The sequence below is a fragment of the Nycticebus coucang genome, chromosome 2, assembly GCF_027406575.1.
Source record: "Nycticebus coucang isolate mNycCou1 chromosome 2, mNycCou1.pri, whole genome shotgun sequence".
NCBI lineage: Eukaryota > Metazoa > Chordata > Mammalia > Primates > Lorisidae > Nycticebus > Nycticebus coucang.
In genome coordinates, this window is record NC_069781.1 from 23581403 (window position 1) to 23595461 (window position 14059).

At 51.6% G+C, this 14059-nt stretch overlaps 1 protein-coding gene across 5 annotated transcripts in view; it reads right to left on the reverse strand.

Annotated features, from left to right (window-relative positions):
* Positions 1-14059, reverse strand: part of COL27A1 (collagen type XXVII alpha 1 chain) — a 137319-nt gene that overhangs the window by 19830 nt on the left and 103430 nt on the right. For 4 of the 5 annotated variants that reach the window (XR_008374901.1, XM_053564874.1, XM_053564883.1 and 1 more), the window contains 7 exons: positions 12501-12554; positions 8220-8327; positions 3368-3421; positions 3244-3271; positions 2384-2450; positions 2181-2234; positions 1215-1268 (listed from right to left, as the gene is read on the reverse strand). Coding sequence is in view for 4 of the 5 variants with exons in the window: in XM_053564874.1 (XP_053420849.1) it covers positions 1215-1268; positions 2181-2234; positions 2384-2450; positions 3244-3271; positions 3368-3421; positions 8220-8327; positions 12501-12554 (419 nt within the window). In the remaining variant the exon portion in view is untranslated. Of the gene's footprint in view, positions 1-1214; positions 1269-2180; positions 2235-2383; positions 2451-3163; positions 3272-3367; positions 3422-8219; positions 8328-12500; positions 12555-14059 lie in introns of all 5 variants that reach the window. The other variant, XM_053564891.1, reaches the window with a different exon arrangement.

The following is a 14059-nucleotide window of genomic DNA, read 5'->3' on the forward strand; positions in this document are numbered from 1 at the left end:
CCTCCCTGAATACCTGGAGAGCTGAAGGAATGAACTAATGTGGTAACATCTGGTAAGTCAGAAAATGCATCACATACACATTGGCTGACACAAGTCTCGTTAAGGTCTCCACCACATAATAGATGAGGAGATCAAGGCTCAGGGAATCCTGGGGACCCACTGAGGATCCCAAGAACTTGGGGCAGATTTAGGATCAGGGCTTCACTCTCAGCAGCCTGCTACAGAGGACCCAGAGCAGAGGCCCTGGGGGTACCAGCTCCTCCTGGTTCCAGGCTCCTTGTTAACCCCTTCCTGGCAGTGTGAGTGTGAGGGTCCAGGAGGGGCTTCAGGTACCTAGTGCCACTTTCTGCAGCCACCTGTGGCAGCTGTTGGAGCCTGCGGCCCACTCCAAATGCAGATGTGTGCTCCTCGGAGCAGGAGGAGGAAGGGGCCGGCTAGACAACAAGCCAGGCCAGCTTACTCACCCAACAGCAGGGTTTAGTTAGTGGGAAGCTGACTCAGCAGAAGAAAGGAAGGCTGGGGAAGTGGGGGAGGGGGCAGTGAAAGACAGCAGCAGCCGTACCTTCTAGCTGAGCAATGAGGGATGGGAAGGGGGGAAGGGGGACTCGGACCTGCTAATGTAGGACTCAGACATTACTTGGGGTCTGGGCCCCTCTTGGCATTGCCTTGGGATGGCACCCAGGGCCAATGCCGTGGCCTTTCTGGCCTTCCATGTCCCAACCTGCATGGTGGGGCAGGGTCCAGTGATCACTGAGGCTCCTTCCAGCAATTCCCCTCCTCTACCAAACCTGGAGCCACAGGGTGAAGACTGCATACACCTCCCCTAATCTTTGGGGTTCCTCGCTCTCAAGGGTATTTCATTCCCGAGCAAGTCCTCAGTTCCCAAGTTCACGTAGATGATGGGATTACAGAGCTAGTCACCATGTGACTGACTGTAAGCCCCACGAGGGCAGGATTGCATTATCTAGTCCAGTGCTGGGTACAGAGATGACACCCCTTACACAGTATTGAAGGAGGACCTAAGAGCTCCTGCCTCCTGGGCACAGCAGCTGGGACACTGGCTGCAGTGGCTGCCCCCAGCTAGCCGTGGTGTGAGCAGGAAGTGAGCCACACTTCCCCAGCCACAGGTACCCTAGAAGTTGTGCCTGTTGACCCCAGAATTGACCTTGGCCCCAGGTACAAGGGCACAGCTGCTCCCTAGACCAAACACCCACCTTTTCGCCTTTTGGTCCAGGAGGTCCAAGGGGTCCCATGATACCTTTGTGCCCCTGTAGGAACACAAGATAGAGAGGATAGGGAGTTAGGACTCAAGAGGGATAAAGGACGGAGACTCAGAGATGGGGACACTGAGCTGTGAAGGTGGGTCCAGATTTGCCCCAACTCACTGTGTGGCTCTGAGCAAGTCCTGTGCCTCTCTGGGCCCCAGCCTTCCAGACACGCCCCTCAGGGTGTTCTAGTTTGGATGGTCTGTGGCCCTGATGGCCCTGCCCAGGAGCAGACACAGAGGGGAGCTTGGGAGAGCCAGCTTTGTCCTCTGGGTCAGGGAGAGAAATGGAGGCAAAGTGCCTGGTACGACAGACTGCCGCCAGGACTGCAGGGGCAGACATCTCCCTTGGCTCCCAGTGCCGCCATCTCCGTGCCCCCATCTTCTGTGCCCCCTTCCCTGCAGCCCCTCCTTCAGACACTGGATCTAGCCACAGGTCAGGGATAGGACCCCACCTCCACGTGTAGCAAGCTGTCAGGCCTGTCTGAGACTGTTTCCCTTTCTGTGTAAGACCCCTCCTTCTTTGAGCTCTGGTCTCCTCAAACATGTAACAGGGGTATGGCCCAGCCACCTCTAAGGAGGTGCCAACTTGGATACAAAAATGGGCTGCACAGAGAGCCCTATTCCCTTGCACAGAGAGCACCATGGGGCCCCCTGAGGCACATGAGTGCCCATTCCTGCAGAAGAGACTCAGGAGGGCTTAGGGATGGCTGATCTCACTTTGACCACCCCCTCACATCTGTGGTCCTCCAACCCCACCTCCACTATGGGTCCAAGTGAGACCCCATATCTTCAGTGGCTCAGGGCCCAGCCCTCAGCTGGGAATGGAGGCTGAGGCAGGCCAGGCCTGCAGGACAAAGTTGGGGACAGTTGGGGACAGAGGAGACAAGATTGCTCCAAGGTGCCATCTGCTTACATCGTAACCAGCCAGTCCTGGTTCTCCTTGGGCCCCCATCCGTCCTGGAGCACCCTACAAGAGGAGGAGACCCTCGTTGGTATAGAGTTTGGGTCCCCCAGTGGGGACACAGGCAGTCTCTCCCCCAGGCTCCAGCCCTGCTCCGCCAGCAACCTGGCACGTCCACACTGCCCAGAACCAAGGCAGAAAGCAAAGGGCATCACCTGGAGCCCCCTACTCCTGCTCCAGCCCCTCCTCTTCCAGGTTCCAGAGGTTCAAGGCAGCTGATTGCTAAATTTTCAGAACTTTAACAAGCCAGTTAAACAGAACTGTATTAAAAATTAAATTGTATGGACTTACATCAATTTTATTAAAAACAAAGATAACATTCGAAACGTCTCTCTTCCTGATCATTTTCCTACCACCTATGCTCCTGAAGCCATTTCCATCCACTGAATCTGCATGGGGGGAACACTATAGAATGGGGAGCTACTGCACGTCTCCCCAACTCTGCGAATGTGACAGCACACAGGTAGCCTACGTCAGCCATGGAGGGACCATTTACATCATGGAAAGTGGTAAATGCCACAAGCCAGCACTATAGAGCCAGCTTGGAGGGGACAGGGTCTTCACCTCCTTGCAGGTATTTGAAACCTTCCTGCCCACTTCCTTCAGGGTGGCCCAGCAGTGCCCTGAGAGACCCCTGGAGTCATCCAGGCATTCTATAGCAATTTATCTATTTCTAATGAAAAAAATCTATCTCTTCAAATTGCAAGAAGAAATATTTGGTGTTGTGTATACTTTTCGAGTGGAGGGCTGGAACTTTCTGTAGGTTTCTAAAGCGATCCATGATTCAAAAGAGGTGGCTGGGACAACAAACAGCTACGCATCCAGCCATAGTGAAGCCAGGTGCACTGGCGCAGGGCGACCTGGTGCCTCTTTTTCTGCCCTTGGTCCCCTCTATTCCATGCCTAACTCCCCCACCCCAGCCAGAGAGTCCTCACCGTAGGTCCCAGGCTGCCCCGGGACCCCTTAGGGCCTGGGGTGCCAGGGGATCCGGGGTCTCCAGGGGCGCCCATCTCACCCAGCTGTCCTTGGTAGCCCTTGGCACCCTGCAGCAGGAGGAGAGACAAGTTGTCAGCAGGTCCCAGCAGAAGTCACTGGGGGACCAAGGGAGACTTGTGCCCCTCAGGACGGGGGGGTCCTACCTTGGCTCCAGTCCGGCCCTTCTCGCCTAGCTTCCCTGACTTTCCTTCAGGACCCTGAAGGGAGAGGGGGAAGAACAAGAGAAAGATAAGAACTGAGAGGAAATTGAGGTGGATTCAAAGCGGTTGGACGGTTAGCTTCAGAGACAGGCGAGGCAGAGCTGATCCTGCCACTTGGTACCCGTGTGACCTCGCGCCTGCCTAAGCTCCTGTGCTCAATGCCCTCTGCTGTGCAGTTAGTGACATGGGAACATGCTGACAATGGTGTCTGGCCCGTAGGAAGTGACTGGTTAAAGTCGGATGTGGCTTCTGCAACCCCAGGCTTCTAGTGCTGGTGTCACTGCCGTCCTGGTTCCTGTTAAGTGTCCAGGCCCGTCCTTATGGGAGCAGCTCTCTGCACTGATCTCTCTGTGGGGCTCCACACTGTTCCATCCTCCCCACGACCCTGAATGTTAGGCCCCAGCAAGACCACCTTCCGCAGACTAGGGCAGCCAAGTTCCCAAAGGTGAGATAACTTGCCCAGGGTCCCAGCACGGGGCCCTGGTTCAATCCCAGCTTTGTCTGGCTCCATGCCCAGAGTCCTTTGCACCTCTTCCCCACACCCCCAGGGTCCCCACTGATGGTGCAAGGCAGGTTCTCCCCCCATCTCTGAGATGTTGTGCATCACTTCTGTACAATCGCTGAGGCCAAGCCCCACCGCCAGGATTGTCCTCTCTCAGGAACTGAGCTGGGGGGGCCTCAGGCCATTGTGCTGTGAAGGTCAACCGCCCTCCAACATTCCCCCTGGGGTCCTCAGGCCATTCCTTCTAGCAGGCCACTCTGCACCCCCCAACAGGTCAGCCCAAAATGCTGCCTTCACCCACACTGCCCCAGGGAAAGGCCAGTGCTGCTTTGTCTCCACAGCAGTGAGGGAGATTGCTCAGCAGGGGTGAGTGTGTGTAAGTGTGCATGTGTGGGCTTGGACACAGAGACAGAGGAGAGTGCAAACCCTGAGCCACACTAGGCCCAGATGCAGGGAGTAGGGTCGGCAGTGTGTCTGGGCTGGAGGGGGCTTCCTGACTACAGGCCTCATGGGAACTGGAAAGAACATCTGTGCTCCTGGCAAGCACTAAAGAGCTGGTGTGCTGCAATTCCTCTAGCTGCATTAACAGAGGCATAATCTGTGGAATGAGGGAGGTGACAGTTCCATCTTAGAATAGGTGTTGCACTTTAAGAGGATGCACTAATTGTGGTGAAAGAGGGGCAGGAAGAGGGGGGCCCTAGAGGAACAAGGAAACACCTGGAAAGAGCCAGAGGGACTTGATTCCTGCATGCAGATTTCTGCAGCTGGTGTACAGGACAGCAGTGGGTGGCCAGCGTACAGAAATTATGGGGACACTGGCTTTGATAGTAGCCTCCAGTCATGAGCACTTGAAATGCGGTTACTGTGACTGAGGAACCAAATTCTTCATTTTATTTAACTTTAATTACCTTAAAATTAAATTTAAAAGCTGATACCTAATTCAGTTACTGAAAAATTTTCAAGTACATTTGGAGCAACTTGGGTATAGGAATCCACATTTTTGACTGAATTTAATGAAATCTAAATACAGATCAAACATTTCTAATGAAAATCTACATCTTAATTGAGATATGCTGTGGGTGTAAGCTACACGTCAGATTTCAAAGATTTGCTACAAAAAAGAGCAAAATATTTCGCAAGTGATTTTTTATATTAATTCCATGTTGAAATTATAATAGTTTGGATATACTGGGCTAAATGAATTATATTATTAAAATTAATGTCACCTATTTCTTTTTACTTTTTAAAAATGTGTCTATGAGAAAATTTAAAATTATATATGTGGCTTGTATTCTGTTTTTATTGGACAATGCAAGGCAATCTCAAGGTCTCTTTGGTGGTGAAATACTAATAATCATCGCAACCTTGACCAGGCGCCAGGTACTGTGTTTCCACTCTACTTATTCTCATCACATTCTCACCAGTGTTGGGAGGAAGGGATTATTTACCCCATTTTAGAGCTAGAGAAACTGAGGCTCAGTGGATTAAGTGCTCTGTGTGGGCCTCCCAGCTAAGGGAGAACTGAGACATGGATCCTCAGTTTCTTGGCCCTGGCCGATCCTCACTGGGCAATGGTGAACTCATGAGACACTGGACGGTGGAATTTGCCAGTGCAAAAGTGACTGCAATGGCTGACCGGTCCCCTGTCAGAGGAGAGATGAGTCAGCACCAAAGCATCTGGTTATAGGGTCAAGGAGATGGGAGACTGGGTCTCTGCCCAGATGGCCTCTTGTTCTGATTGTTTGTCCCCAGCTAAGTGCACCCCTATGGTGGACAGCCCTGAGTATAACAGGGCTGGAGCATCCAGTGGAAGAGGCTCTGGGCCTGGAAAGAAGACTCTGACTGGGCCTCATCCATATAGATGCATTACTAGAAAGGCTCTGATGGCTCATAAAATTCTATTTTTAAATATTTGACTGCTTCCAGGCCACAGAGTGGGAGGTATTTGTTCTGCAGTCCTGATGCCAAAGAGACTCAATACAGGCCTCTCACTGCCTCCATGACCCCGACACACACTCAGCCTGACCCCACTGACTTTCTTTCCAGTGCTGGCATAGGAGAATTGAGAGTGACGAAAAATACTGACCTTCACCCTGCTACCACCACCAATAAAACCACCACCATCACCATGGCCATTGCCTCAACCACTGCTACCACCACTAGCACCACCATCACCACCATACCATCACCATCCCGCCATCACCGTCACCAACATCAGCATCTTCACCAGCACCACCGTTACCACCACCACCCCCACCACCATCATTATCAACACTGTCACCGTCACCACCACCACAACAGCTTCTAGTCATTTTATCCTCCAAATTTATAAAGACAAACTTTTACATTTCTGGTGCATTTTTAAATGTGCTTTCCCACCCCAAATTTCACTTACTCTATAGATGAGAAAACCAAGCCTCAGAGAGGGGCAATGATTTTCTTAAATTCACACAGAGAATGGGCTGCTCAAGCCACAAACTCATGTTCAACCTTTGAATTCTGGTTCCAAGGCTATTTTTGCCACATGTTGCTGCTCATCCCACAGTCAAGACACTCCAAACTCATTAAAAGAGGGTCCCTGGGATACTGGAACTCAAAGTAATCTTAGCACACATTCCTTCCAAATCCTTCAACAGACCAAGGGCAAGACCAGAGAGGATAAGGGGCAAGTGAAAGGTCGCAGAGCAAGTTACTGATGGAGAATCAGGCCTGCCCCCCTCCTGCAAAATTCCCCTGGCCCATTTCCCCTGTGCTGAGTCAAGCCTGGGGAAGCCTCCTGGCATGGCAAGTCTGACAGAGCCTCCCTCGGAGTCTTCTAGTTGCTGTGAGCTCATTCTGCTGCAGCTGTTAGGGAGAATTAGCACTTCGGTGCTATTTTTAGGAAACAAATATTTTCCCACAACCATAGTTCATTGCAGGCTAATTTGGATCTATTGGGGGTTAGTCATATAAACACTTTGAGAGGGAAAAGATTGTCAAGGACAGGCCTTAATAAAACTGGAATTCTGTGTCCAGGTAACGGCATCAATCTCTCTGCTGGGGGGTGAAGGGTGAAACGTGCAGCCAGGGAGACAGGCCGGCTGCAGAGGTATGAGCTCTCAGCACCTGCCTACATGGCAGCAGGCCTGTGCATCTGGGTGGCTTGTCTGCAGGGCCACCTAATCTTCACTGGTCCCAAGCAGTTCAGCTGAACAGGCCTCACACCCTGCTCAACTGTGAAAGTCTACCTACAAAGTCAAGTTCCAAGTCACTGGGTTCTAGTATTTGAGGCACTATAAAATCGGGTTTCTACCTGCCTCCCAGCCTCATCCTCCCAGCCCTGCAACACCCAGTCCCTGACTCCAGGCGGTATGTGTAGAGGCAAGCAGGTCAGTCCAAATCCCAGCTCCACCATTTCTTACTGTGTGAGCCTGGGCAAGTTCCTTTACCTCTACAATTTTCCAAGTCCTAAGGGTTACTATCAGTATCAAAGAGGGGACACTTTGGAAAGCACTGAGCAAGTTGTCTATACATATTGGAACAGGACAATTCTGTCCCTTTCTCTACCAGGTTATATGTCCCTCAAGGGCGGGGATACTTTGTGATTATCTCTACAGTCTCAGGGAACCTGGTTCAGGGAAGACACTCAGAAGCATTTATGGACTAAATACATTTCTACTGGGGGAGAAGAGCACAGCTTCTCTGACTTATCTTTTCAGTCAACAAACTGAATTTGGTCACATTCTGTCCTCCAAGCACTGGGCTGCATGTTAAAGATATAAGTGTGTACAGACAAGGTCTTAGCCTTTGTGGGGCCAAGATATACACTGGGTGTTACGCACAGCCCTGGAGGCTCAGGCCCGGCCTGGCACTCAGGGATGGCTTTGTGGGATGAGTGATATCCACAATGATGGCTGAAAGCCAAACAGGAATTAAGCAGGTGCCAGGGCAGTGAGGAAGGGAGTGTGTCTGGGGAAAGGCATGTGCAAAGGCCCAGGGGTATAAGCCATGGCTCATCCAAAGAACTGTTTAGATGTGGGGCTGGATGGGAGGAGGTGGGCAGGGGCCAGGTCTATGCCAGACAAGGAAGCAAGACTAATAAGGAAAAGATGTTGTTCCTAGGAGCCATGAGGGCGAAGTAGGGGACAGATGTGTTCAGACGGGTCTTCTGGCAACCTCCCAGGTGAAGAAAGAAACAGACCGGAAGACCCCTTAGGTGGCTGCTGCCAAAAGACCTCTCACCCAGCCACCTATACAGGCACGGACATTCTGTGTCCCCTGGAACCCCAGGTGCTGACACATCTGCACACTCACCCGGACACCAGTGATGCCAGGGGGCCCCGGGGGCCCATCCTCACCCATCAGCCCTTCCTGGCCTTTCTCGCCATGTTCGCCATCAGGCCCTGGGTCACCCCTGTCTCCCTGGGTGGGAGGGCGAGGTGGGGGAGAGAGGGAGAAAGAGAGGGAGAGAGAGAATAAATTAGTCATAAGCCCATCAGAGGCCCCACACCGCAGGGATCCATTACAGTGTCCACAGCCAACCAGCCACAGACCCTCCTGACAGTTTCCTGAGCTGCCAATAGGGTCAGGGCTGGCACAGCCAGGCTGGCGCAGGAAACATCCTCACGTGGTTTCCGCATGTCCCTGCCAGGCCCAGGCCAGGGTGGCGACAGGGTGGCTCAGAGAGAAGCCAGAATCCTGACCATACACACCCTATGGACTCACAGGAAGGAGTCGGGTTTGGGAGACAAGGGCAATTTTTCCCAACTTAGACACACTGGCAGGACAAGAGTCTCAATAAGCTCAAAGACATTTTCATCAAGAAAAAAAAAAATCCACCCCATTCTACCTCTCAGAACCAACTATTTCCATTTTCCTGTTACATTTTCAACCCTTGCTGACACAAAAACTGTGTACAATAATAATAATAAAAACAAATAAGAAGTAACAATTTTGATTGCTTGTATACCAGGCCCAGAGCAGGGAAGCAACTGTTCCAAGGCAATGAAGCTCGTTAGCAGTAAACTAAATTTGTAAGGCACAATCTGACCAGACTGCAGGATGCCATCTTTTTGATGTTATTAATGTTTTGCTCTGTAGTGAATGGGTGGTTATCATTCTTATTGGCTGTAGAACATTCTCTGTCGGGTGGATGGCAGCTAACATTTTAATCCACTCACCACGTCTCCACCATATTCTGGAACCTTTACTTGTATTAAATGACTTAATCCTTGGTAGGTTTTCTTTTCCCCATTTTACAGATAAGGAAACTGAGGCAGAGCTAAGCTAAGTCTTCTGGCCCAAAGTCCCACAAATTGCTAGCGAAAGAGCTGGAATTTGAAGTGGGCACTTACACACTTGGTCAGTTGCTGATTGCTTGGAGCCCGAAGATGCCCTCTTCGCAGTTAGTAGGGGTATAAGCAAGGTTTTCCTGGGATTTGGGGGACCTGAGGTTATTTCCTTAAGAAGGCAAGGCTGGCTTTGCAAAGGAGTTTTAAAACCAACAGCCAGTGTCTTGCTGAGCTTGCAACCTCCATCACTGCCATCTCCACGTGTTCCTGGGGAGAGTGGGGACAGGCAGGCTCTTTGCCACTGCAGGCAGAGCAGGTGGGAGGGGTAACATGGGTGTGGCCGCAGGGTGGTATCCATCAGAAGGTTGTCCCCATCAGGACTGGCTGGCCTGGTGGGCCTGTGGCCAGTCTGCATATGGCTCGGCTATGACTGTTCAGGGAGGCCCGTGGGAGAGGGCATGATGTCACAGGAATGGGCAGTGCAGGAAGGAGGGTGGTGGCAGGCTTGGAAAAGTGAAGGGTGTCTTTGCCAGTTTTGTCTTCTGGTACCAAGCTTTATGGGGGATGGTGACAAACTGGAGTGTGTCCAGAGAAGAGACAGCAGGGTGTGGAGGGCATAAAGCTGGAATTTGGGCTCAGCTTGCCTGAAAGGAGAGTTCTAAGGGTGTGACTGCTAGGAGCTTGTCCTGGCAGGCAGGGCCTACTGGGGCCTGGGCTTAGGCAGGAGGCAGGTGTCTGGGGGTTCTGGGGCAGTTTCTAGCTCAGTTGGGAGGATTTTCCAATGGAGTGGGTCTGCAGATAGCAAATATGAGGGAGGGAGACTCCAAAGGGAAGCATGGGCCCACACAGAGCAGATCTGGGCACCAGGTGGGTTTCTGAGGTCCTTTCCCACTGACATTCTTAGATTCCAAGCACAGTCTGGCATGGAGACAGGGGCTGGCCCAGAAGACTCTCCTGTGAACTTCCCTGGCCCCAGGACTCCACTTCTGGCTTGTCACCCCAGCTACCCACTCTCCTAACTCCCGGAGGTAGGCAGCCTATCCTGGGTAGTTGGATGGATTTTCAACAAAGGGCCCTGCATGACTACCTGGACCCCTGGGGGGACATTCTTGTGGATCCCATGCAGAATGGGCCTGGGGGCGGGTCCTGGAGATGCCCAAAGTCCTTAGACATCTGCCGTTGCTCAGAAGAACCTTACAAGTTGCCTGTAAGGTTCTTGTAATGGGTAAACTGAGACCCAGAGAGAGGTGGGGGCTCCCCAACACCACATGTAAGTCAGTGGCAAAGCACAGATGAGAATCTAGGGTTCTGACTCTTTCTAATTCTGCAGTTCTCTGCTCAGGGGACAATATCCCCTCATCCCTGGGGTTATCCTGCCTAAGTTCAAATCTTACTGCCAACACTCAATAGCTGTGTGACCCTGGGCAAGTTCCCTCATTTGTAAAATAAGGATCAAAGGATTACTGAGAGGATTGAAAGAGATAAACCACATAAATAGCTTAGCATAGCATCTGGTGCATGAGTGCTGGATAAAGGTTAACATTAGTCACCACCACCATCAGTTGGTTGTCAGCAAGGAGATATAGGCATAAAAATACTCTTATAAAGTGCACACACCCCCGTGAGGTGATTCCTGAACAAACACCATAAAGATAACAGTGTCTCCTGGGATTCACACAAGGACGTGCTGTGCATCTGAGCGACTACTCTGGTCTAAGGACTGGGGTAGAACTGGCTTTGGAGGGAATAAAAGAGGATGAAGCTCAGGCCAAGGAAGCATGACAAGTGGAGAAAGAAGACCTGCATGAGGCACCCAGCCTGGAAGACCCCCCTCCTTTCCCATCCTGGCAGCCTCCTAGGAGGAAAAGGTAGCCACCCAGAAGTGGGGTGAGGAGGCTGATGCATCATGCCTCAGTCTCCTCATCTGTCAAGTGGGGAGGGCAATGTGTCTAGCTCCAGAGAGTTGCTGGAAGGATTAGATGGGTTGATTCACGTAAAACCCTTAAGGCGGGTGATGCTCGGCACATGGCAAGTGTGCAAAGCTTTTTAGCCACAATGTTCATCAGCAGCCCACCATGTAGTGGGCACTCGGCAAAGGGCATGGAGGGGCCGTCAAGTGTTCCAGGTCTCCGGGGCCAGGACCCAGCTGTCCCATATGATACAGGAAGGTGAGGGCAAGAGAAGGGACGCAGGTGACAGGCAGGGGGCACTCTCACCCTTGCTAGAAAACACGGAGCCAGCAGGGGCCAGTCACCAAGGCACCCTGGGAGACAGGAAGCTCCAGACCCAGAGAAAGGGGAGCTTATCTGAAGTCACAAAGATAGGAGGTGGGTAAGGGAAGGGATCCTGGGAATGGCACTCAGGACCCAGAGCTGGGGAACTGACTTGCACAGGGTGACAGGTAAACCCTGGGGAAGTCCCCACTAGGGGGGCCAGGGGCAGGGCTGGGCTGGAGGTGGGGGTTGGTAAGTCAGACAGCAGTACCCACTGGCAGTTCAGGTGAGCCTACATTTGCTCCCACGTTTGCTACTGATAGAAGACCTATGGGAAGCAGCAGGGCCAAATTAGTCCAACAGGCTTTGAGATCTGTGAGCCAAGGGTTTGCATTTCAGAACCTCCACTTACAGCCATAGACTCTGGATGAATAAATCTCAGTCTTCCTGCGAGGCTCAGTCTTTTCACCTTTAGCATGGGTACATGGTGCAGCAAAATAAGCCAAGGATTTGGAGTCAGACGTGGGTCCTGGGTGTGCCAATTACTATCTGTGTGTCCTTGGGCAAATTGATTAACTTCTCCGGATCTCAGTTTCCTCATTTAAAGAGACAACTTACCTCGTAGTACTGATCAAGGTGGTACATATAAAAGGCTTAGCATAGTACTTGGTACATGTGTGACTAGTCTATAGGTCATTCGTGGTGATTATTATTTTTCTGATCTTTTAAGATATTTGGAAGATAATAGACATCAAAGCTTCTGGCTCTGGGCCTGGCATACAGTGGGGTGCTCAGGAACCAAGCTTAGTCAAGAGAAGCTGACCTTTCAAGAAGGGCAGCAAGGAAGACTGGAAGGAGGTGATAGCTCCCAGAGCCAGCTGAGCAGGCAGCCCATGGGCAGGGTGGGGGCAGCCACTGGACACTGCTGACTCACCCCTACACTGCTCTCAATGGGAGCTGGAGGTCTGACCCCAGAGCTTTATTGGAACATGGTGCTTCGGGGAGGAAACTTAGGTTTTGGAAGGGCAATGCCCGGCCAGAACATTGGTTTTCCCCAGACTCCTTATGGGCTGAAGGGTAAGTCTCCTTACCTTCAGTCCATCAGGCCCTGCGAGGCCGCTGTCACCCTCTAGGCCTGGCTCTCCCTGCAACGGTAATGGGCAAAGACAGAGCTATTACTGTGAAAGGGAAACAACTGTGCTTTTCCTGCTCCCCCTCAAAGGCAGGACCCTGACCCCCAGATCTCCAGACAGTGGGATCTGGAGGCCCTGGCACACAGCGAGTGCACGTTGTCAGGGGCTGAGTGACTAGGAGGGTCGAACTTCCCCCCAGGGCCACAGATGGCTCTGTTCACAGGGTGTTGCGGTGTGGGGGCTCCATGAGGGCATGAGTTAGGATGTGCTCAGGGAGGCAGTGAAGCCTGTTAGTTAAGAACATCTCTGACATTCAGACAGACCCCAGTGCCACGTCAAGGCTTTCCGTTCACTGGCTGTTTGACTAGAAGCAAACTACTTAGTCCCATGGGACTCTGGTTTTGCATCTGAAAAATGGGGCTGACACTACTTCCTTCAGGGTTTCTCTAAGGCACAGTGTGGGTACCACACAAATGGTACATTTGTGATATTATTACTGGAACTTAAAGTTCTATGGAACCCCTTGGTGGAATCCCATTTCTTAGATGAGGAAAGTGAAGCCAGTCTTTAAACTTTCTTGCCAAAAATTCAGGAATGACAGCAGGAACCCTGAGGCCTCATCTGATCCTCAACCAGTCTTGTCCTTCCAGCTCTAGAGATGCCCTTGACCCTCCCCTCTGCAAGGATCAGTTCTCTAGTGGCCAGAAAATTAAGTTTGGGTCTCTCTCTCTCTCTGCTTCTGGAACTCATAGCTGTTTGAGCTAGAAGGGGCCTTAGAGGTCATTAGATGCAGGGATGGCAAAGATGTAACAGGTGTGCATCTACCATTGTTCCCATAGCAGACATCACTAATCAATCTACTGGAACATAAGCTCCAGAGACAGGCCTCCTGGTACTCGCTGCTACATTCCCAGTGCCTTGGGAAAAATGCCTGACATGCATGGGCATGAGATATGTGCTCATCGTTCTCTTTCCTACTGACCCTCAGTTGGGCCTCAGGATCTTTCTTAACATGATCCTTAGACTCTACTGATCAAACTTTGTTAACACAAAAGATTTTCCATCTTGCAGCTTTGAGCTCCACACTCATTTTCTCTTGCCCTATGGCCTTCTTTTTCATCCTAGGTCTTAACTCAGTTTAGCCTCAGTAACCTTTGTGTCATAAGTAGTATGAGCGCCTGTATGAGGCATGGGAAAAAAGGGAAGAAACAAGCAGACTTGGGTTGGGGTCCTGGTGGCCCCAGGAACTGAGGCCCATGCTAACTCCCCCTCCCTCTTGAGCTCCACCTCCCACGTCTGTCAGGGGCTACAGGATGCCTTCTCTGTATCCTCACAGTGCCCCAGGTGTCTTCATTCAGGCAGGGACCTGAAAAACCAGCACACTGCACAGAGAGGGTGACACGGGGCCTATAGACTGCCTCAGAGCAAGACAGTGTGGATTTCTTTTGAAAAGGTGGAAGACAACCTCCTGTGAGATTGTTTTTGAGGAGAATACATGTTTTTCAATGAAGGCACTT